This window comes from Zingiber officinale, chromosome 4A (genome assembly GCF_018446385.1).
Source record: "Zingiber officinale cultivar Zhangliang chromosome 4A, Zo_v1.1, whole genome shotgun sequence".
Taxonomy (NCBI): Eukaryota; Viridiplantae; Streptophyta; class Magnoliopsida; order Zingiberales; family Zingiberaceae; genus Zingiber; species Zingiber officinale.
In genome coordinates, this window is record NC_055992.1 from 102,512,487 (window position 1) to 102,534,581 (window position 22,095).

General features: G+C 38.8%; 1 protein-coding gene across 1 annotated transcript; it reads left to right on the top strand.

Moving 5' to 3' along the window:
* The first annotated feature begins 1,901 nt into the window (after positions 1 to 1,901).
* LOC121972562 lies at positions 1,902 to 21,615 on the top strand. Its single transcript, XM_042524214.1, has 7 exons — positions 1,902 to 2,099; positions 2,528 to 2,942; positions 3,036 to 3,218; positions 3,311 to 3,558; positions 3,660 to 3,922; positions 20,874 to 21,357; positions 21,496 to 21,615. The coding sequence occupies exons 1-7, from the start codon at positions 1,902 to 1,904 to the stop codon at positions 21,613 to 21,615; spliced, it is 1,911 nt and encodes a 636-aa protein (XP_042380148.1).
* The last annotated feature ends 480 nt before the right edge of the window (positions 21,616 to 22,095 follow it).

Genomic DNA, 22,095 nt, shown 5'->3' on the forward strand with positions numbered 1-22,095 from the left:
TAAGAATGCCTTGATCCTTAGGGCTCTGATACCTAGTAAATCAATCTAGTAAACATGACTCATGCTTGGACTTAAGGACCAACTAAATTTGAATGACTAACCTTGTCCTAAATCTTAAATATTATTAAAGCTAAGTTCCAATCTTAACTTTCAAACCCTGTTGAACTTAGCTAACCTGTTGAACTTAGCAATTTCCTGTACAATTTTTTTTTTCAAAAGACTAACAAACAATTTTTCTGTTAAGTAAGAAATATATAATCACTAACTTTCTAAATCAATCAAAGCGATACACTCCTCAATAAATTTATAATGTTATTCAAGTGTCTATTATTGACCATTTTTTGATATATGGCAAAGGGAGAGAGTAGCAAATTAAAAGTAGCAAATTAAAAATTCAAATTAATAATTAAGGGGGAGCATATAGGTTACTTTAGCAAATTTGGTCATCTTGTAAGTAGCAAATTGTAAAATTCAAATTAAGGGGAAGCAAAAGGTAAGGGGGAGCATATAGATTACTTTAGCAAATTTGCTTTGGTCATTTTTTTCATCTATACTTAGCAGATTTGCCTGTGTTAAAAATGCTTATCTATTCGTTTGTTTACTTAACTTTGAATTTGAGTTGCCATAATCAAAAAGGGGGAGATTGTTGGTGCGGGAAGCATCCGACGATCGAACTTGTGTTTTGATAATGGCAAAGGATTCAAAGTTAAGGTGTTTTGTTTTCTAACAAGTCTACTTGAGGATTTCAGGAAAGTCCTAGCTGCGGTTAGGCAAAGGGAAAAACCCTAGGGGGTGGTAACTCTAGGTCATAGGGGGTGGTAACCCTATGCGGAAAGTCTTGGTAGGTCGATGTCTTCAGGCAAAAGGCCTAGGGGGTGGTAATCCTAGGTGGAAAGTCCTGGTGTCGCGAACCAGGTGAAAGACTGGACTGGCCGGGAAGCGGATGTCCAGCAGAAAGTCCGGAAGCATCGAGTGCTGAGCAAAAGTCCAGTCGATCTGGAGGATCGACTGGCAACAGGTAAATCTCCTGAGTGGAATAGGTGAGGACACGTTCCCCGTAGAGGGAACAGTAGGCGCCGGGTCGACCTAGGGTTTCCGGTCGAAAATTCGAAGTCAGACCCGGACAGTCCGGAGACTGTCGAACTTTCATTCATATTTATGATATTATGTGTGCTAACTTTGTCTTGTAGGATATGTGTGTAGTTTGTAGACTAACACATTGTGCAGGGACAAAAGAGCAACATTAGCCTCGGATGAACAGTGTCCGAGGCGCCTCCATGGAGCTTGGAGGCGCCTCGGGTGCGAAGGTGAGCTGGTTGTGCGCTGGAGTTGGAGGCGCCTTAAAGGGCAGTGAAGGCGCCTTGGACCGCAACATGGAGGCGCCTTGAAGGCGCGTGAAGGCGCCTTCAGAGGGATAATGCGCGACTTGATCAGCGCTTATCGACGCATGCAACCCGGGGCTTGGAGGCGCCTCGGACAGCTTTGGAGGCGCCTCCAGCACCCTTTATAAGCAGTGTTCGAGCACCTCTTCAACAACAACTCTCTCTGAATAATCTCTTGCTACGTGTTGTGAACCTGACGATCCAGAAGTGCTGCAACGCGATACCAACGACCCGGAACTACGCTTCTCCATCTTTAGTTGTCGGTATAAAGTTTATGAGCTGTAAATTCCTATACTTGTACAAATTATTGTGCTTATAGTTGTTGCCCACCGAAAGCGATCAAGGATCGCGGGCCTTCGAGTAGGAGTCGATCTAGGCTCCGAACGAAGTAAATAGTTTGCCTCTTTGTGTGATTGTTTTTATTTCCGCTGCATTTACTCGAACAGTTTTACGATTCCGAAAAACGAAATAGCCACGAGCGCTATTCACCCCCCCCCCTCTAGCGCGTCTCGATCCAACATGGAGTTTGCAGAAATAGTGATTCAGTTTAGTTTATTTGATGCTATGAAGCACCCGTCAGAGGACCACTCTATTCTTAGCATTGATATATCAGATGAGTTGACTAGTGTGGACTTGATTTCTGGATTTGTGTCTCGGCTGGATATTCTGAGAGTGACGAGTTCAAATACAATTCTAAGGTTTCTGCTGATGTTGATGGTAATCTTGGATCAGTTGAGTTGGAACTCGTTGGTGGTTCATTTTTGTCAGAGAAAGAATATATAAGTGTAGGGGATTGCACAGTTGAAGCAATACCCCAAGAAACACATTTCTTGATTGAAGAAGCCCTGAGTCAGAGAAAGAAGTTGTAAGTGTAGGAGATTGCACAGTGGAAGCAATATCCCAAGAATCACTACTGTCAGTTATTGATGCACAACAACTAGAGTTGAGCCCCTACCTGAACACCTTAAGTATGCATTTTTGGGAGGGGGTCAGCAGCTACCCATTATTATAGCCCAAAATTTAAAGCCAGAGCAAGAACAGAGATTAGGGAAATTATGAGACAACACAAGAAAGCTATTCGGTGGACACTTATTGATATACCTGGTATCAGTCCTTCTATTTACATGCATTGGATTTATTTAAAGGAGGATATGAAACCAGTGAGACAACCACAGCGAAGACTTAATCCATTGATACTCGACGTTGTAAAGAAAGAGGTGACTCAACTTTTACAGGATGACATCATTTACCCTATTTCTGATAGCAAATGGGTAAGTCTGATCCATGTGGTTCCTAAGAAGTCGGGCATTACAGTGGTAGCTAATGAGGCTAATGAGTTGGTGCTGGCCAGAATTCATAATTCATGGAGAGTTTGTGTGGACTTTAGGAAACTGAATCAGGCTAGCAGAAAGGACCACTACCCATTGCCTTTTATTGATCAGATGTTGGAGAGATTGGCAGGGAAGTCCCACTATTGTTTCCTTGATGGATACATAGGATATTTTCAGATTTGCATCGCTCCTGAGGATCAAGAGAAGACCACCTTCACTTGCCCCTTTGGTACATTCGCTTACAGACATATGTCGTTCAGACTTTCCAACACACCAGGGACCTTCCAACGATGTATGGTAAGCATTTTGGGTGATTTATTAGAGCATTGCATGGGGGTTTTCATGGATGACTTCTCGGTTTACGGTTCATCATTCGATGTATGTTTGGAAAATTTATCTCAAGTTTTGAGTCATTGCATTGAGATAGATTTGGTTTTAAATTTTGAGAAATGTCACTTCATGGTTGAACATGGAATTGTTCTAGGTCATATAGTTTCTAGGAAAGGTATTAAGGTAGATCTTGTTAAAATAAGTGTTCCATTTTCTTTATCTTACCCCGCATGCGTGCGGATGTTTGAGCTTTCTTTGGTCATGCAGGTTTTTATAGGAGATTTATACAAGACTTCAGCAAAATTGCTCTTCCATTGACTCAGTTATTGCAGAAGAATGTGACTTTCCATTTTGATCAGAAGTGCAGAGAGGCTTATGAGAAGCTGAAAGAAGCTCTTGTTACAGCACCCATCATTAGCCCACCAAATTGGACCCTTCCTTTTGAGTTGATGTGTGATGCTTCAAATTATGCAGTGGGAGTTGTACTTGCACAGAGAGTGGATGGAGCACCACACGTTATTTGCTACGCTTCCAAGACTTTGGATGTTGCACAAGCAAATTACACCACAACAGAAAAAGAGCTTCTTTCTATTATTTTTTCTTTGGATAAATTCAGATCATATTTGTTGTGTTCTCATGTAATGTATTTTCTGATCATGCAGCTTTGAAGTACCTCCTCAAGAAACCAGATGCAAAGCCTAGGTTGATCAGGTGGATGCTTCTACTCCAAGAATTCGACTTGGGCATACGCAATAGGATTGGACAGGAGAACCTAGTGGCAGATCACCTGAGCAGGATCGAGGGAGAATTTGACCTCACGGATATTGTTGATAAATTTCCAGATAAGTGCCTCTTACAACTGCATGATGAGCCACCATGGTGTGTAGATCTGGTTAGTTTTTTAGTAGCACATGTTTATCCCACACAATTTTCAAAAGCTCAAAAAGATAAATTAAAAAGTGATTCAAAATTCTATGTGTGGGATGATCCTTACTTGTGGAAGTTTTGTAGTGATCAGATCATTAGGAGATGCATTCATGATTATGAGTTTCATTCTGTACTTACTTTTTGTCATTCCTTAGTATGTGGTAAGCATTTTAGACCCCAGAGAACTGCTAGGAAGGTGTTAGAGTGTGGATTATATTGGCCCACCCTGTTGTTGGTTGCTACTCGGAAAACCTAACGGTTCCACTATACAAAAATTTTTGTACAAAGGTCTGAACCTTTTCCTAGCTACCATGTGTTCTTTTAAATTAAACTTGGATCGACTGCGGAACTTTACACGTTTGATCCTAAGATTAACTTATTTGTTCTTTTAGGTTTAGACTTGGATCTCCTGCAGAACTTAACACGTTCGATCCAAATCACCTAGGTCACGAAGACAATTAAATATCTATTTCCAAAATTGTCTTCTAGTACTGCATGGCGAGGCACATGGTCTTCTTGGATATGAGAGCAACCACCACCGACTATACAAAGCCTTTTAAGGAAATTAAATATTTAACCTTCCCATAGTAACCCTAGGTTAACCTCTAAGAACAATCAAATCACAAGGAAAAGAAAAAACAAAAGAACACAATTTCAAAAACTAATTCGAAAAAACTAGAATCGCATGCCTCTTGTATTTGGTATTTTTTCATGAAGATAAAACTAATATGATGCGAAAAACAATATTAGTTATACCATTCTTAGTAGATAATGACCTCTTGATCTTCTACCGTATTCCTCTTCTAATCTCGGACATTGTGTGGGCAACGATCTTCTGAGACGAGAACCACCTAGCACCTTCTTCTTCTTCCTTCAAGTTTCGGCCAAGCAAGACTTTCAAAGGATGAAGATCTTTTTCCACCAACCAAGCTCCAAGGGATGCAAGCTTTCTCTCCTTCTTCTCCAAGCTAGGATCCGGCCACCACTTGATCTCCAAGAGAGAAGAGAGTTTCAGCCACAAGGATGGAGAGAAGAGAAAGGGAAGAGTCGGCCACACCAAGGAAGAAAAGAGGGAGAAATAGAATAGAGGTTATTGTTCCAAAGGCACCCAAAACCCCCTCTTTTATAATCCTTTAGCCTTGGCAAATAAGGAAAATTTAATAAAACCTTCCTTAATTCTATTGCCATTGAAAAGGAAAATTTTAATTAATTAAAATTAAAATTCTTTTCTTAGTGTATATGGTCGGCCACACCAAGGAAGCAAACAAGGAAATTTTTCACTAGAAAAATTAAAGCTTCCTAATTTGCTTTCGGAGAAATTTTAAAATAAAATTTCTCTTTAATAATCCCTTCATGATTGATGTTATAAAAGAAAATTTCTATAATTTTAACTTTTCAACATGTGGATGATAAATAAGTAAAGTTTTTATCAAAATTAAAAACATCCTTTTAATCTATAAATAAAGAAAGAGATTTAACTCTTCTCTCTCTTAATCTTTTGTAGAATCTTATAAAAGGAAATATTTTAATTTTTAAACTCTCTTTTAAATCATGTATTCCACATAAGAAAAAAATTTAAAATTAAAATTCCTTTTGTATTTTTAATGGTCGGCCACCTAGACTTGGGTTCAAGCTAGGGCCGGCCACCCATGGACCAAGGCTTGGTCGGCCCTAGCTTGGTTCTCAAGCTAGCTTGGTCGGCCCCTACAACATGGGTATGGAGGTGGGTATAGGTGGGTATAGTACTCTATAATTAAGAGGATACGATAGGGACCGAGAGGAGGAATTGGTTTTGGTCTCCCGATAAAATTAAGCATCTCGTGTTCACCCCGAACACACAACTTAATTTTATCAATAATAATTCATTCCACTAGAGAACTATTATTGAACTACCTCACCAATCCCAAATTACATTTTTGGGCTCCTTCTTATTATGAGTGTGTTAGTCTCCCTGTGTTTAAGATGTCGAATGTCCACTAATTAAGTGAGTTACTGACAACGCATTTAATTAATATCTTAGTCCAAGAGTAGTACCACTCAACCTTATCGTCATGCCGGACTAAGTCCACCTGCAGGGTTTAACATGACAATCCTTATGAGCTCCTCTTGGGGGCATTATCAACCTAGATCACTAGGACATAGTTTCCTTCTATAATCAACAACACACACTATAAGTGATATCATTTCCCAACTTATCGGGCTTATTGATTTATCGAACTAAATCTCACCCATTGATAAATTAAAGAAATAAATATCAAATATATATGCTTGTTATTATATTATGATTAAAAGCACACACTTCCATAATAACTGAGGTCTTTGTTCCTTTATAAAGTCAGTATAAAATAAACGACCTCTAATGGTCCTACTCAATACACTCTTAGTGTACTAGTGTAATTATATAGTTAAGATAAACTAATTCCTAATTATACCACGACCTTCCAATGGTTTGTTCCTTTCCATCTTGGTCGTGAGCTACTATTTATAATTTATAAGGTACTGATAACATTATCTTCTGTATGTGACACCACATACTATGTTATCTACAATATAAATTAATTGAACAACTACAAATAAATGTAGATAATTTGACCAAATGTGGTTCTTTATTCAAAATAAATGTCTACAAAAGCTTAGGCTTTCAGTATACACTCTAACAATCTCCCACTTATACTAATGACTAAGCTGCCATATCTTCTGCCATACATCTGATTCACATCCCCTCCACATGCCGATCGAAAGCTTTTGCTGGAAGGGCCTTAGTGAAAGGATCTGCCAGGTTATCTGCTGATACAATCTTGGCGATGACAACTTCTCCTCGCTTCACGATATCTCGTATTAGGTGGTACTTACGCTCTATATGTTTACTTGCCTTATGGGCTAGTGGTTCCTTCGAGTTTGCAACTGCACCGCTATTATCACAATAAATTGTGATGATTTTGGGCAAACCAGGAATCACATCTAAGTCCATTAGAAAGTTCCTGAGTCATACTGCTTCTTTAGCTGCCTCAGAGGCTGCCACATACTCAGCTTCCATGGTTGAGTCCGAAACGCATTTCTGCTTAACACTCCTCCATGCAATGGCTCCACTCCTAAAGTAAACACATAGCCTGATGTAGACTTACTGTTGCCCCTATCCGATTAGAAATCTGAATCCGTGTAACCCACAGGAAGCAAATCGTCTGCTTGGTAAACTAGCATATAATCTCTAGTCCTTCTCAAGTACTTTAATATATGTTTTACCGCAGTCCAATGTCCTTGTCCAGGGTTACTCTGATATCTGCTAACCATGCCCACAGCAAAACAGATATCAGGTCTCATACACAGCATTGCATACATAAGGCTTCCTACAGCCGAAGCATAAAGAATTCCTTTCATGTCCTCTATCTCCTTTGATGTCTTCGGAGACATCTCTTTAGATAGAGCTACTCCATGCCTAAAAGGTAAGAAACCTTTTTTGAAATTCTGCATGCTAAAACGAGCAAGGATTGTATCTATATATGAAGTTTGGGATAGACACAATATTCTTTTCTTGCGATCCCTTATAACTTTGATCCCAAGAATGTGTGAACAATCTCCTAAGTCCTTCATATCAAATTGTTTGGACAACCATACCCTTACGTCCGATAATACCTTGACATTGTTGCCAATTAACAAAATATCATCTACGTATAGTACAAGAAATACCACCACGTTTCTGTTACACTTCTTATATACACAAGACTCATCCGGACACTGAATAAATCCATATGACTGGATTACTTCATTAAATCGGCTGTTCCAAGACCTTGAAGCTTGCTTCAGTCCATAAATGGACCGATTGAGCTTGCACACTAAATGCTCTTTGCCTTTTTCAATGAACCCTTCTGGTTGCTTCATATGGATGTTTTCTTCAAGACTTCCATTAAGGAAAGCTGTCTTGACATCCATTTGCCAAATCTCATAATCTATATGAGCGGCAATGGATCCGGATAGACTTAAGCATGGCTACCGGTGAAAAGGTCTCCTCATAATCGATTCCCTCTTTTTGAGTGTACCCTTTCACAACAAGCCTAGATTTGAAGGTTTCTACCTTCCCGTCTGCCCCTCTTTTCCTTTTGTAGATCCACTTGTATCCAACGGCTTTTACACCATCAGGTAGTTCTACAAGCTCCCAGACCTTATTAGAGTACATAGACTCTATTTCAGAATTCATTGCCTTTTGCCAAGATGTTGCATCTATATCTTGGAGTGCTTCGTCATATGTTCGGGGATCAGGTTCATGTTTACCCAGGATCACGTCCGAAGACTCTCCCAAAAACATGAATCTCTCAGGTTCCCTCACAACTCTCGCAGTATGACGAGGCACCGTTTGTGGTTGTGTATCATGTGTGACACGTGTTGCAGTCTCTTGTGGTACTTCATCTTGTACTGTTGGTACTAAAGTAGACATGTCCTCTCTAAGTTCTTCTAGAACAACTTTGCTACTGGGCTTGTGATCCATTATATAGTCTTCTTCTAAAAACTGGGCATTGGTGCTAACAATGACTTTCTGGTCTTTAGGACTATAAAATAAACCACCTTTCGTTCCTCTAGGATAACCCACAAACACGCGAACTTCTGTACGAGATTCTAACTTATCAGCATCTGGTTTCAACACATGTGCTGGACTACCCCAAATCCGAATATGTCTTAGACTGGGCTTTTGCCCATTCCACAATTCTGTGGGAGTAGAAGATACTGATTTAGAAGGTACTAAGTTCAGAATGTACGCTGTCGTTTCCAGAGCGTATCCCCAAAACGAATTTGGTAATTCTGAATAACTCATCATCGATCTAACCATCTCCATAAGAGTCATATTCCTTCGTTCTGCCACACCATTCTGTTGGGGTGTACCAGGTGCGGACAATTGGGATTGAATCCCGGCCTCTGATAAGTAATTCCTAAACTCTCCTAAGAGGTACTCGCCACCACGATCAAACCGTAGTGTCTTGATACTTTTACCTAGTCGTTTCTCCACATCAGTCTTGTACTCTTTGAACTTATCAAAGCACTCAGACTTGCGGTGCATTAGGTAAATGTATCCGTATCTTGAATAATCGTCTATAAAAGAGACAAAATATTCAAAACCACCTCTCGCCTGGATAGACATAGGACCACACAAATCAGAATGAACCAATTCTAACGCTTCTTTGGCTCTATACCCCTTGGCCTTAAAAGGTCTCTTGGTCATTTTACCTTCCAAGAAAGATTCACAAGTTGGAAAATTTTCCAACTCTAATGAACCCAAGAGTCCATCGGCTATAAGCCTTTGAATTCTACTTAGATTAATATGACCAAGCCGTAGATGCCAAAGATACGTTTGGTTCATCTCCGAAGGTTGTTTTCTCTTATTAGAGTTAGAAGATGTGTTATTAATTTCCATATTTTGCTTTGTGGGAGAAATTGGATTTAAAATGTATAAACTGCCACTTAATGCACCTGAACAGATAATCACTTTATTTCTCTTTATAACTACATTGTTATTAAAGGAAACAGAATATCCATCCAAATACAGTTTAGAAACTAAAATTAAATTCTTTCTAAAACTGGGTACATAAAGACAATTTCTTAAAACCAATTTTCTATTTCTATCAAAAGATAAGTAGACGTCTCCCACTGCAATAGACGTCACCTTAGTAGTATTGCCCATGTAGACGGTTATTTCTCCTTCATATAGTCGTTGGGTTTCCTGGAACCCCTGCAAAGAATTGCAGACATGATCAGTGGCTCCCGTATCTACACACCAGGTGCTGGTAGATAACACCGCTAAACATGTTTCAACAACTAGAGCATGAGATATACCTTTGTTGTTTTGATTCCTACGAGGATAGTCCGCCTTCCAATGCCCTGACTGCTTGCAGATGAAGCACTTGCCCTTCGGCTTCTTCACTCCAGCTTTAGATCCTGTACTTTGAGATTTATTCACCTTCTTTGCTGAGCTAACTTGTTTCTTCTTCTTCTTTCCTTTCGGTTTAGAAGTAGAACCATTTTCAACATAGTGAATGTGAGAATTATGACGAAACAAACCTTCTGCTGTCTGAAGTTCTGTCAGTAGTTCCGCCAATGAATATATCCTTTTATTCATATTGTAATTCAGGCGGAATTGCTCAAAACTTCTAGGTAGCGTTTGGAGGATCATATCGATCTAGGTTTCCCCATCAATTTCTCCTCCAAGGATTTATATCTCATTCAGATAAGCCATCATCTTTAGGATATGATCCCTCACGGGAGTACCCTCTTGCATGGTGGCTGTCATTATCTTTCTCATGGCTTCTTGCCTAGAGGCCCGATCCTGGTGACCAAAGAGTTCCTTGAGATTGTTCATAATATCATAGGCTGTTGGTAAATCTTGATGCTAATGTTGCAATACATTTGACATTGAAGCCAAAATGTAACACTGCGTCATCTCATCTGCTTTTACCCATTTCCTATGATACTCAATCTCCTCTTGGGTAGATTCACCATTGGGTGTATTAGGGCAAGGCTCAGTCAGTACAAACTTATAGCTTTCAGCAGTAAAAACAATGTCCAGATTCCTTTTCCAATCTATATAGTTAGGACCAGTAAGTCTATTCTCTTTTAGTATGATGGCCAGTGGGTTGAAAATCATCCTAAGAATCACATATAACTTTTGGTCAGAACTTTAAATTTAGAATAATATTGATTCCTCAAACAATACTATTTTAAATTAACCAACACCTTAAAACACAGTGAATTTTGTATGCCACGATAGTGTGGACGTATACAAATTCAACATTTGTAAAAGAAGGGTTTAGCCCATTAATTTTATTATCTTGTCAACCTAACTTTTTGACAAATAAAATTAATAGTTGGTTTCCTTTAGTCACACGAATAATAGCAGTGACTCCGATGGGGAGGATACTATTAGACGTGCCTAAGTGTATACCATTACTTGACACTAAGTCCATTAATAAGATTGTGCCCCTTCCGATGGAGAAGATCACACGCTCTTAATTAACTTCCTATAGTCATCCAAAATGGAAGTTTGTTCTAATGATCTACAAACAAACTCATCCGCTATGGAGGAAGGCACTCAGAGCCAAGCGCAAGTTTGTTTGCATCACTTATAGACCAGTAATGGAGACCGTGGAATTTATTTAAAATCCCTCTCCCACTTATTTATTTAAAGTGAGGAATTTTGACTATGCTAGCCTACTAAACATGTATACTAACATGCACACACAGCACAGTATAAAAGCAATAAATAGATAAACTAATTTTCAACTATTATGGCCTTTATCTATTGTTGTCCTCCGTGTGTTGTCATCCCTAGCTGCTGCCATTTTTGGCCACCACCACCGGGTCTAGTTGTCGCATCCATCTTGCTTCTTGTTCCGCTGCGCCTCTGGTCCTCAATAAGGTTCCACGCCTTGCAAGATTCGATTCGCGACATAAATAGAATTTTACATTTTTTGATCATATATTCCTCGAAGGAATGTATATGTATCTAGATCAAAAAATAAAATCCTAATAAAACTAAATACAGCTCCTGCTGTATTTTATAATACAATCATGCACACATAATAAAATGCCCTTGACATGTCCAAGGGTCCAATCACACACATAATAATTATAAGCCAGAATAGTTGGATCCTGCATCCACAAAGTTAGCACATCCTATTATTATCCTGCCTAAATTATGTATGGCATGTGCATAATTAAACTAATACCAAATACACAGAGGTAAAATCCTAGCTCTGATACCAATTGTTGGTTGCTACTCAGAAAACCTAACAGTTCCACTGTATAAAAATTTTTGTACAAAGGTCTGAACATTTCCCTAGCTACCATGTGTTCTTTTAAATTAAACTTGGATCGCCTGTGGAACTTTACACATTTGATCCTAAGATTAACTTATTTGTTCTTTTAGGTTTAGACTTGGATCTCCTGCGGAACTTAACACGTTCGATCCAAATCACCTAGGTCACGAAGACAATTAAATATCTATTTCCAAAATCGACTTCCAGTACTGCATGGTGAGGCACATGGCCTTCTTGGATATGAGAGCAACCACCACCGACTAGACAAAGCCTTTTAAGGAAATTAAATATTAAACCTTCCCATAGTAACCCTAGGTTAACCTCTAAGAACAATCAAATCACAAGGAAAAGAAAAAACAAAAGAACATAATTTCGAAAACTAATTGGAAAAAACTAGAATCGCATGCCTCTTGTATTTGGTATTTTTTCATGAAGATAAAACTAATATGATGCAGAAAACAATATTAGTTATACCTTTCTTAGTAGATAATGATCTCTTAATCTTCTACCGTATTCCTCTTCTAATCTCGGACGTTGTGTGGGCAACGATCTTCCGAGACGAGAACCACCTAGCACCTTCTTCTTCTTCCTTCAAGTTTCGGCCAAGCAAGACTTCCAAAGGATGAAGATCTTTTTCCACCAACCAAGCTCCAAGGGATGCAAGCTTTCTCTCCTTCTTCTCCAAGCTAGGATCCGGCCACCACTTGATCTCCAAGAGAGCAGAGAGTTTCGGCCACAAGGATGGAGAGAAGAGAAAGGGAAGAGTCGGCCACACCAAGGAAGAAAAGAGGGAGAAATAGAATAGAGGTTATTGTTCCAAAGGCACCCAAAACCCCCTCTTTTATAATCCTTTAGCCTTGGCAAATAAGGAAAATTTAATAAAACCTTCCTTAATTCTATTGCCATTGAAAAGGAAAATTTTAATTAATTAAAATTAAAATTCTTTTCTTAGTGTATATGGCCGGCCACACCAAGGAAGCAAACAAGGAAATTTTTCGCTAGAAAAATTAAAGCTTCCTAATTTGCTTTCGGAGAAATTTTAAAATAAAATTTCTCTTTAATAAACCCTTCATGATTGATGCTATATATAAAAGGAAATTTCTATAATTTTAACTTTTCAACATGTGGATGATAAATAAGTAAAATTTTTATCAAAATTAAAAACATCCTTTTAATCTACAAATAAAGAAAGAGATTTAATTCTTCTCTTAATCTTTTGTAGAATCTTATAAAAGAAAATATTTTAATTTTTAAACTCTCTTTTAAATCATGTATTCCACATAAGAAAAAAAAATTAAAATTAAAATTCCTTTTGTATTTTTAATGGTCGGCCACCTAGACTTGGGTTCAAGCTAGGGTCGGCCACCCATGGACCAAGGTTTGGCCGGCCCTAGCTTGTTTCTCAAGCTAGCTTGGCCGGCCCCTACAACATGGGTATGAAGGTGGGTATAGGTGGGTATAGTAATCTATAATTAAGAGGCTACGAGAGGGACCGAGAGGAGGAATTGGTTTTGGTCTCCCGATAAAATTAAGCATCCCGTGTTCACCCCGAACACACAACTTAATTTTATCAATAATAATTCATTCCACTAAAGAACTATTATTGAACTACCGCACTAATCCCAAATTACATTTTTGGGCTCCTTCTTATTATGAGTGTGTTAGTCTCCTTGTGTTTAAGATGTCGAATGTCCACTAATTAAGTGAGTTACTGACAACTCATTTAATTAATATCTTAGTCCAAGAGTAGTACCACTCAACCTTATCGTCATGTCGGACTAAGTCCACCTGCAGGGTTTAACATGACAATCCTTATGAGCTCCTTTTGGAGACATTATCAACCTAGATCACTAGGACACAGTTTCCTTCTATAATCAACAATACACACTATAAGTGATATCATTTCCCAAGTTATCGGGCTTATTTATTTATCGAACTAAATCTCACCCATTGATAAATTAAAGAAATAAATATCAAATATATGTGCTTGTTATTATATTAGGATTAAGAGCGCACACTTCCATAATAACTGAGGTCTTTGTTCCTTTATAAAGTCAGTATAAAATAAACGACCTCTAATGGTCCTACTCAATACACTCTTAGTGTACTAGTGTAATTATATAGTTAAGATAAACTAATTTCTAATTACACTACGACCTTCCAATGGTCTGTTCCTTTCCATCTTGGTCGTGAGCTACTATTTATAATTTATAAGGTACTGATAACATTATCTTCTGTATGTGACACCACATACTATGTTATCTACAATATAAATTAATTGAACAACTACAAATAAATGTAGATAATTTGACCAAATTTGATTCTTTATTCAAAATAAATGTTTACAAAAGCTTAGGCTTTCAGTATACACTCTAACACCTATTTCGCGATGCATATGTTTTTTATAAATCATGTAATAGGTGTTGGACCGCTGGGTCCGACTAGAAGGAGGGGTTGAATAGCCTGAAAAAATAAAAGCAACCGTTCTCGAACTTTCAACAGAATAACACTTGCATAAATAATAAATTAACTAAATAGAATAGAAAGAAGAGGCAAGAGGATTTTTATTTAGTTACAATCGGGGAGGTTGTTAATCCAAGGAAGATATCGCACTAATATCTCCTTCAGGCGGAGAAGCCTCTTACAGCAATGAAGCTCAAAAAATAGAAGCTCAACTCTAAATGAAAGCGTACAAGTGTTGGAAATGAATTGCTTGTGTTGTTTGAAAAGCTTATGGACTAAGGCTATATTTATAGCCTTGGTCGGGTCGCCCCGAAGGGTTCCGGGCACCCTGGGGGGGATAAAATTTTATCCCCTTTGCATGGATTGCAGTTTGACCGTGATCTAGGTAAAAAGTCATTCCTAGCGCCCGGAACGGTTCCGGGCGCTCGGAACCCTAAATCAACTTTGGTTGACTTTTTTGATCCGGGCCCTCTGCTCTGGTTCAGTTCGCTTCGGTCCGGGTCTTCCGCTCCAGCTCCGCTTGCTTGGGTGATCTCAGCCATCCGAAATAGGGCTCACCCGAACCCAAGTTCCGGCCTTCTCGAGCAGACTTTCACTCCGGCTTCTCATCCCTCGGAATCGTCGCGTGCTTCCTTCTCGTCCACCAGCGTACTCATCCGCAGCTCTTCATCCCTCAAACGCACCGAGCCCGTCGACTCTCTCCCGTTCCGGCCTTCTCGCTAGCTGCGTCTCTTGCTCCCCAAGCAATCTTCCGCTCCGGCTTCTCATCCCTCAAAACCAGCGCACGCTTTCATCTCACCCGTCGGGGTACTCTTCCTCGGCACCTCGTCCCTCGGACGCACTGAGCCCGTCGGCTCTCTCCCCATGTCGTCCTTCTCGCTAGCTAAGTCTTCCGCTCGACTTCCTGTGCTCCTAAGTTCCTGCACACTTAGACACAGGATCAGAACACAACATGACCTAACTTAACTTGTTGATCACATCAAAACAACCTTGGGGTTCTAACAATCTCTCCCTTTTTGATGTGAGCAACCCAAGTTAAACTAGGGTAAATAGACATAAAAATGATATTGCAATAAAGTGCAAAAAGATAGAAAAAGAAATTGGTCTACCTCCCCTTAGACTTAATATTTTTTCTTCTCCCCCTTTGATCACATAAAAAATTGTAACGACCCGACCCTTTGGCCTCTTGGGCGGCCCTTGTGGCGGCCCAACTGGCGGCCCTTATGTTGTCGGCCCATTTGGCGACCTCTCATGTCGTCGACCGACGACCCTTTGGCCGTGCCGTTACTCACTAGGACTTTCCACCCCTGGCAGTGGATTTTTGCCTCCCCCAGGATTCGAACTCTAAACCTCCAGACTAAATCCATAATACAAACAATATATACGCAGCCACAGGCGACTGGAACACATTTTTCACAACCACGTAGTAATAAAATCACACTATAACCAAAGCAACTACTCTAGCAAAAGCAACCAACTACATCACTCCACAAATAATAAAAGTAAACTAATTACAAGTGCGGAATAAACTTAAATATAGTCTCAACTCATAATGACACTTAAGAAAACTAAAAGGATTAAACATAAAGTCTTGACAATTTTTTTTGCCAGCTAATTCTGGATCTCTCCACAGTCCAAACATCACACATCTTCATCACCACCACCATCCGGTCGCCTCCTTTTCATATCTTAGCTTTTCTTTTATCTGCGGTAGGAGGAAAGAAAACAAAAGATCTATAAGCGAAAACGCTTAATAAGTACTAATCTATCTCACAAAAACTCGAAGTGCATAAAAAGAATGCAACAATACTAAAACTGAAATGCTAAAAGCAAAGCTACATGTACTCATGGTATACAGAAATAAAACTGAATACTAAACATGCTCACTAACTGACAGGAAAGTAATGAAACAACTACTGTAAGCTTAGAATTAAAGAACTAAACTTTTATTGATTCTAAGCATAAACTTGTTTCATTTTCTTATATCCTTATACTAGAAATTAATCTTTTAATTTCTCTTTCACTTTCTTCTTCTTGTTCTTCTTACTTTTCTTATACTAGAAATTAATCTTTTAATTTCTCTTTCACTTTCTTCTTCTTGTTCTTCTTTTCTTTTCTTTTCTTTTCTTTTCTTCTTTGGGCCCAGGCTTAGTACCATCTTTGTTTTGCGCGCTCTCTAATAGTGACTGGGGTAGCGAGCCTCCAGCCCTATGAGGATAAAGACCTCGGTCTTACCAGGGCCAAGACCTCGGAATTGGTCACCTGGATTTGTTTAACGACAACCTCGGAAGTCGGGTACTAGCCTCTTACTTTAATTTACTTGTTATCTCTTTTTAACTAGACTTTAGTCTTTTTCTTTACTCATGCTTCTTATAATCCTTTATTAGAGCCTATTAGAATCCTGTAGATATATCTAACAAGTGTAGGATTACAACTAACCAAGCATGCTACATGAAAATAACACAAGGGAAGCCGATCTGAACTCTCTAAGCATGTTATTAAACAAAGCAAAGGAAAGCGACTTTGAACTTACTAATCATGCTATAAAATAGAGTAAAAGAGAGCTAATTCAAACTTGCTAATCATGCTATAAAATAGAGCAAAAGAGAGCTAATTCGGACTTTCTAAACATGCTGTAAAATAGAACAAAAGAAAGCTAATTTGGACTTTCTAAACATGCTGCAAAATAGAGCAAAAGAAGACTAACTTCGACTTTCTAAACATGCTGTAAAATAAGGCAAAGTCAATCATTGAAATGATGGATAGGGTAGCAAAATAATCTAACTCTGAATTGTTATAACAAGGTCATTCTTGCCCTTAAAACAGCAACAAACAATCTATCTAAACATACTAGTATACTAAGTTGTGCATGCTCATTAAGTGGCAGTGAATGCTACTGCTGCTCCACTAATCAATCTCCAATAGGATTTGCTAAAACAGGTTATGCATGCTTATTAAATTAATAAGAAAATCTGATCTGTACACTTAACTAAGCTGAACCTGCTCAGAAATAACAACGAAAAATCCAAACCGTAGTGCTGAACATGTGGTTGTTCCTGCTTACTGATTTAGCAAGGAACCAAATACTGGAATGCTAAATAAGGTAGCAAAACAAGCAAATTCCGAATCCTTATAATATGAATGTTCATGTTAACCAGAATAACAAAGAATTCAGAACTGGAATTTAAGGGCAGTAGGTGGGCATACATGGATACAACATTTAAGAGCTAAAGACATGCTTAAAACTTATCATACATGTTCTTCTTGGAACTCACGGCAGCAAAGGATGTGCGGGTTAATCCGAATCAAAAAAAACTAAAACCTAAATCAAATCTGTCCTTCATGCCTAAATCGAACTAACTCTTCTCTTCTTTCTTTAGGGTTCACGGCAGCAAACCAAAAACCAAGATTCTTCACGGCAAAATTCAAGAAAACAAGGAAACACCAAAGTAAATTCGGAGCAACTCCTACCACAGGTGAGTAGTACTTACCCTTGCTCTTAGAACTTACAACCAGAGAAGAAAAGAGGCTTCTAGGGTTCGGACGAGACTCAAAATCGTAGCGCCTTCTTCACGTCTACGTGCTCTCCACGTCAAGAAGATCACGAGAATGTGAAGGATTCTCGAAGACAACCCTCTGCCGACCGCCGGAGAAGAAACTAGGGTTTCTTCGGTTTCGCCCGAGAAGAAACGGCGCACGCGAGGAGGAGAATGAGAGGTTTTGGGATTTTGGTTCGGGAGAAACTTAAGCCTTCTTTTAAATCTAGGGTTTTCCATTATAACTATACTTTAAATATCTATCTCTTCATATTGGGTTAACAAAACGTGCGCAGCCCAGTTGGTTGGCTGTGTCCGGTTGGGTCAGGTTCGGCCGGAGGTCTTGGGTTCGAGTCTCACCTTCAACATTTTTGGTCAAAACTCCTTTCTTTTTGTAAACATACTAAACGACCTCCAAAAATTACGTAAAAATACTCTAAAAATTCCTAAAAATCTCTAGAATATTTTAAAAGTATTTAGAAATATTTTTATGGACTTTTAAAACTCGAAATAGGGAAAATTGGGTCGTTACAAAAATGGGGTTGCAAGAAAAATCTAAGGGTTAAAACTTAGAAAATTTTGAAAAATTATTTTGATATTACTAAAATTTTGCAATAATTTTCAAAGAAATTTCTAAGTAAAAATGTTTAGCAAATATTTTTGCGAAAAAATTTTCTAGGTTTTTTTTTTCAAGTAAAAATTATTTTTGAGAATTTTCTAAACAGATTGAGTAACTATTTAAAGCATTATTCGATTTCAAATTAATACTTTTCAGTTAGTCAATTAAAATTTTTATTTCAAAACTTGGCTTCCAAGTAGTGGCGAGGCACTAGGCTTTCTTGGTTATTGGAGCAACAACCACTTTCTTAGACAAAGCCACATAAAGAAATTATAGGTTCAATTTTCTCACTGAAAGTGTTAAATCTAAGTTTTTAATTTAGATCAAATTCTCTAGTATTGTGATATTTAAATTTTCATTTTAGTTTATCATAATTTCTCAAATCTAAAGAAGGAAATTTTGAACGTGCAAAAATTTGTATAATCTGCATTTGTTTCTCTAACATGTCATTTTCTATTTTTGGTTTCTCTAAGCCCTTTAGTCGACAAGTTGTTGCTAGAGTTTCTTTTATTTCACTATTCTTTATTTTATTTTGAATTTCTAATTCACAAAAATCTTTCGATAATTTAATTTCTACTTCGCAAAGATCTGTCGACAATGTTTTGATTGATTTAATCAATTGATCAGGAGGTGGAGGCCATACCTGACTTACCTTGTCGGTCATTGATTCTCCCCCTGTTGAGTTGTTTTCTTCCGAAGACTCTCCCCCTTCATTGATGCTCATCTGGGATGAGGTTTCTGTGTCCTCGGGATGGAATTCGGTTGTCCCGGCAGTTTCCTCGTTCTCAGACTGTTCTAACGATGACTTGGTATCCATAGAGGAGTTGGATTCAATTTCAACTAGTTCTTCATAGATCTTCAAGAACTTTTCCCAAAGTTCTTTTGCACTTTTATATTTTCTAACTTTGTCGAGATCCTTGGCAGGTAGTACGCTCAAAAGACTGGACTCAGCCTTACTATTTGTCATAACTTCGTTACATTATTCTTTAGTCCACTGATGCTCCTCAAGTTCTTCTCCATATTTGCTTTTAGGCACTTCAAAATCATATTTCATAATTAATAAAATACTAAAATTAGTTTTAAAATAAACCTGCATTCGTCGCTTCCAAAAAGCGAACTCCCCCTCGAAAGTTGGTGGATAGATGTTAGCTCCGGTCATCTCGTTGCTTCAATCGGTGATTAGTCCTCCTAAGGCATACTCAGCTCTGATACCACTTGTTGGACCGCTAGGGCCGGCTAGAAGGAGGGTTGAATAGCTTGAAAAAATAAAAGCAACCCTTCTCGAACTTTCAACAAAATAACACTTGCATAAATAATAAATTAACTAAACAGAACAGAAAGAAGAGGCAAGAGAATTTTTACTTGGTTACAATCGGGGAGGTTGTAAATCCAAGAAAGATGTCACACTAGTATCTCCTTCAGGCAGAGAAGCCTCTTACAGTAATGAAGTGTAAAAAATAGAAGCTCAACTCTAAATGAAAGCGTACAAGTGTTGGAAATGAATTGCTTGTGTTTATTGAAAAGCTTCTGGACCAAGGCTATATTTATAGCCTTGGTCGGGGCGCCCCGAAGGATTTCGGGTGCCCTGAGGGGATAAAACTTTATCTCCTTCACACGGATTATGGTTTGATCACGATCTGGATAAAAAGTCATTCTAGGCACCCGGAACCCTAAAATCAACTCTGATTGACTTTTTCGGTTCAGACCCTCTGCTCCGGTTCAGCTCGCTTTGGTCCGAGTCTTCCGCTCTAGCTCCGCTTGCTTGGGTGATCTCGGCCATCTGGAATAGGGCTCACCCGAACCTAAGTTCCGGCCTTCTTGAGCAGGCTTCCGCTCCGGCTTCTCGTCCCTTGGAATCGTCGCGTGCTTCCTTCTCGTCCACCAGCGTACTCATCCGTAACTCTTCGTCCCTTGGACGCACCAAGCCCGTCGGCTCTCTCCCGTACTGACCTTCTCGCTAGCTGCGTCTCTTGCTCCCCGAGCAATCTTCTGCTCCAGCCTCTCGTCCCTTGGAACCAGCGCACGCTTCCTTCTCGTCCGCTGGGGTACTCTTCTACGGCACATCGTCCCTTGGATGCACCAAGCCCGTTGGCTCTCTCCCCATGTCGTCCTTCTCGCTAGACACATCTTCCACTCGACTTCCTGTGCTCCTAAATTCCTGCACACTTAGACACAGGGTCAGAACACAATAGGACCTAACTTAACTTGTTGATCACATCAAAACAACCTTGGGGTTCCAATAATAGGTGTCAGCGAACTAGAAACATAGGCCCTAGGAATGAAATGCCCCAACAGACTATGTTGTTTTGTGAAATTTTTAATGTTTGGGGAATTGATTTTATGGGCCCACTTCCTGTCTCTTGTGGATTTTTATATATTTTATTGACAATTGATTATGTTTCCAAATGGGTGGAGGTCATTACCACCAGGACTGATAATTCTTTAGTGGTTGTTAGTTTTGTCATGTCACACATCTTTTGCAGGTTTGGAGTACCCAGGGCGATTATCAGTGATCAAGGGTCTCACTTTTGTAATAGACACATGAAAGTTTTGCTAAGCAAATATAGGGTTTTGCACAAGATTTCTACTCCCTGCCACCCTCAGACAAATGGGCAAGCTAAAGTATCTAATAGGGAAGTTAAAGCAATTCTTGAAAAAACTATGGGACTAGACAGGAAGGACTGGAGCAAAAGGCTTGATGATGCATTATGGGCTTATAAAACTGCTTTCAAGATGCCTATAGGAATATCTCCATTCAGAATTGTGTATGGAAAAGCATGCCATCTACCAGTGGAAATTGAGCATAGGGCATATTGGGCAGTAAAAGCATGCAACTTCGATACTAGCACAACTAGAGAGGAAAGGAAATTGCAACTTCAAGAACTTGAGGAGATTAGACTAGAAGCCTATGAGAATTCACAGATTTATAAGGAAAAGACTAAGAACTTTCATGACAAGCACATTGTGGTAAAAGAATTCAAAATTAGTGATAAAGTGTTTTTGTATAAGTCACATCTAAAATTGATTAAGGGTAAGTTGAGATCCAGATGGGAGGGACCTTTTTGTGTTACTAACATTTTTCCCTATGGTGTGATTGAGATACAGGAAGTTGCTACTGGTCAAATATTCAAAGTGAATGACCACCAACTCAAGAAATTTCATGAGGGAGTTAATGTGCTAGAGGAGGACAGTTTGGACCACATTGATGCCATTTACCCAACTTGAAGGGGAGTTTGTTCCATCTTACCTTTTACTTGTCATTTGTAGATATCTATTCCTTTACTTTGTTGCAAGAATAACTCCTTGGTTTTATGCTTACGATGATGTTGATTTCAGTTTTTGAAAATAAATCCTTCATTGTAGATATCATTTCTTTATGCTTGATCATTTCATTGTAAATATTATTGCACAAAACTTATAGTTTTGGGTTTAGGAATAAATTGTACCCCTTCGCACTTCTTTATATCATTTTAGAGATTTTAAAAGCAAGTTAAATTTGAGTGTTAAGTTTTGGGACTTTGTTGCTTGAATGAATTCTAGGATTACATGAGGTAAATACTTAGTGATGGATTCTAGATTAATGAAGTGAAATGATAACTTTTGCTTACCTAGTGAGGATTGAGCCTAATTGTGTGATGCACTTGTGGTTTTTGTCACTCTAGAACTTGCTTTAAGTCTTTTAAAAATCCACTTGACCAGAAATTG

Bases quoted from the DNA above. Each gene is read 5' to 3' on its own strand.
- LOC121972562 (XM_042524214.1), top strand. From the start codon at position 1,902: ATGGAGTTTGCAGAAATAGTGATTCAGTTTAGTTTATTTGATGCTATG. The intron at 2,100-2,527 runs GTAATCTTGGAT...ATTTATTTAAAG, and splicing joins GGTTTCTGCTGATGTTGATG to GAGGATATGAAACCAGTGAG. The intron at 3,923-20,873 runs GTGTGTAGATCT...CATCTTTTGCAG, and splicing joins CTGCATGATGAGCCACCATG to GTTTGGAGTACCCAGGGCGA.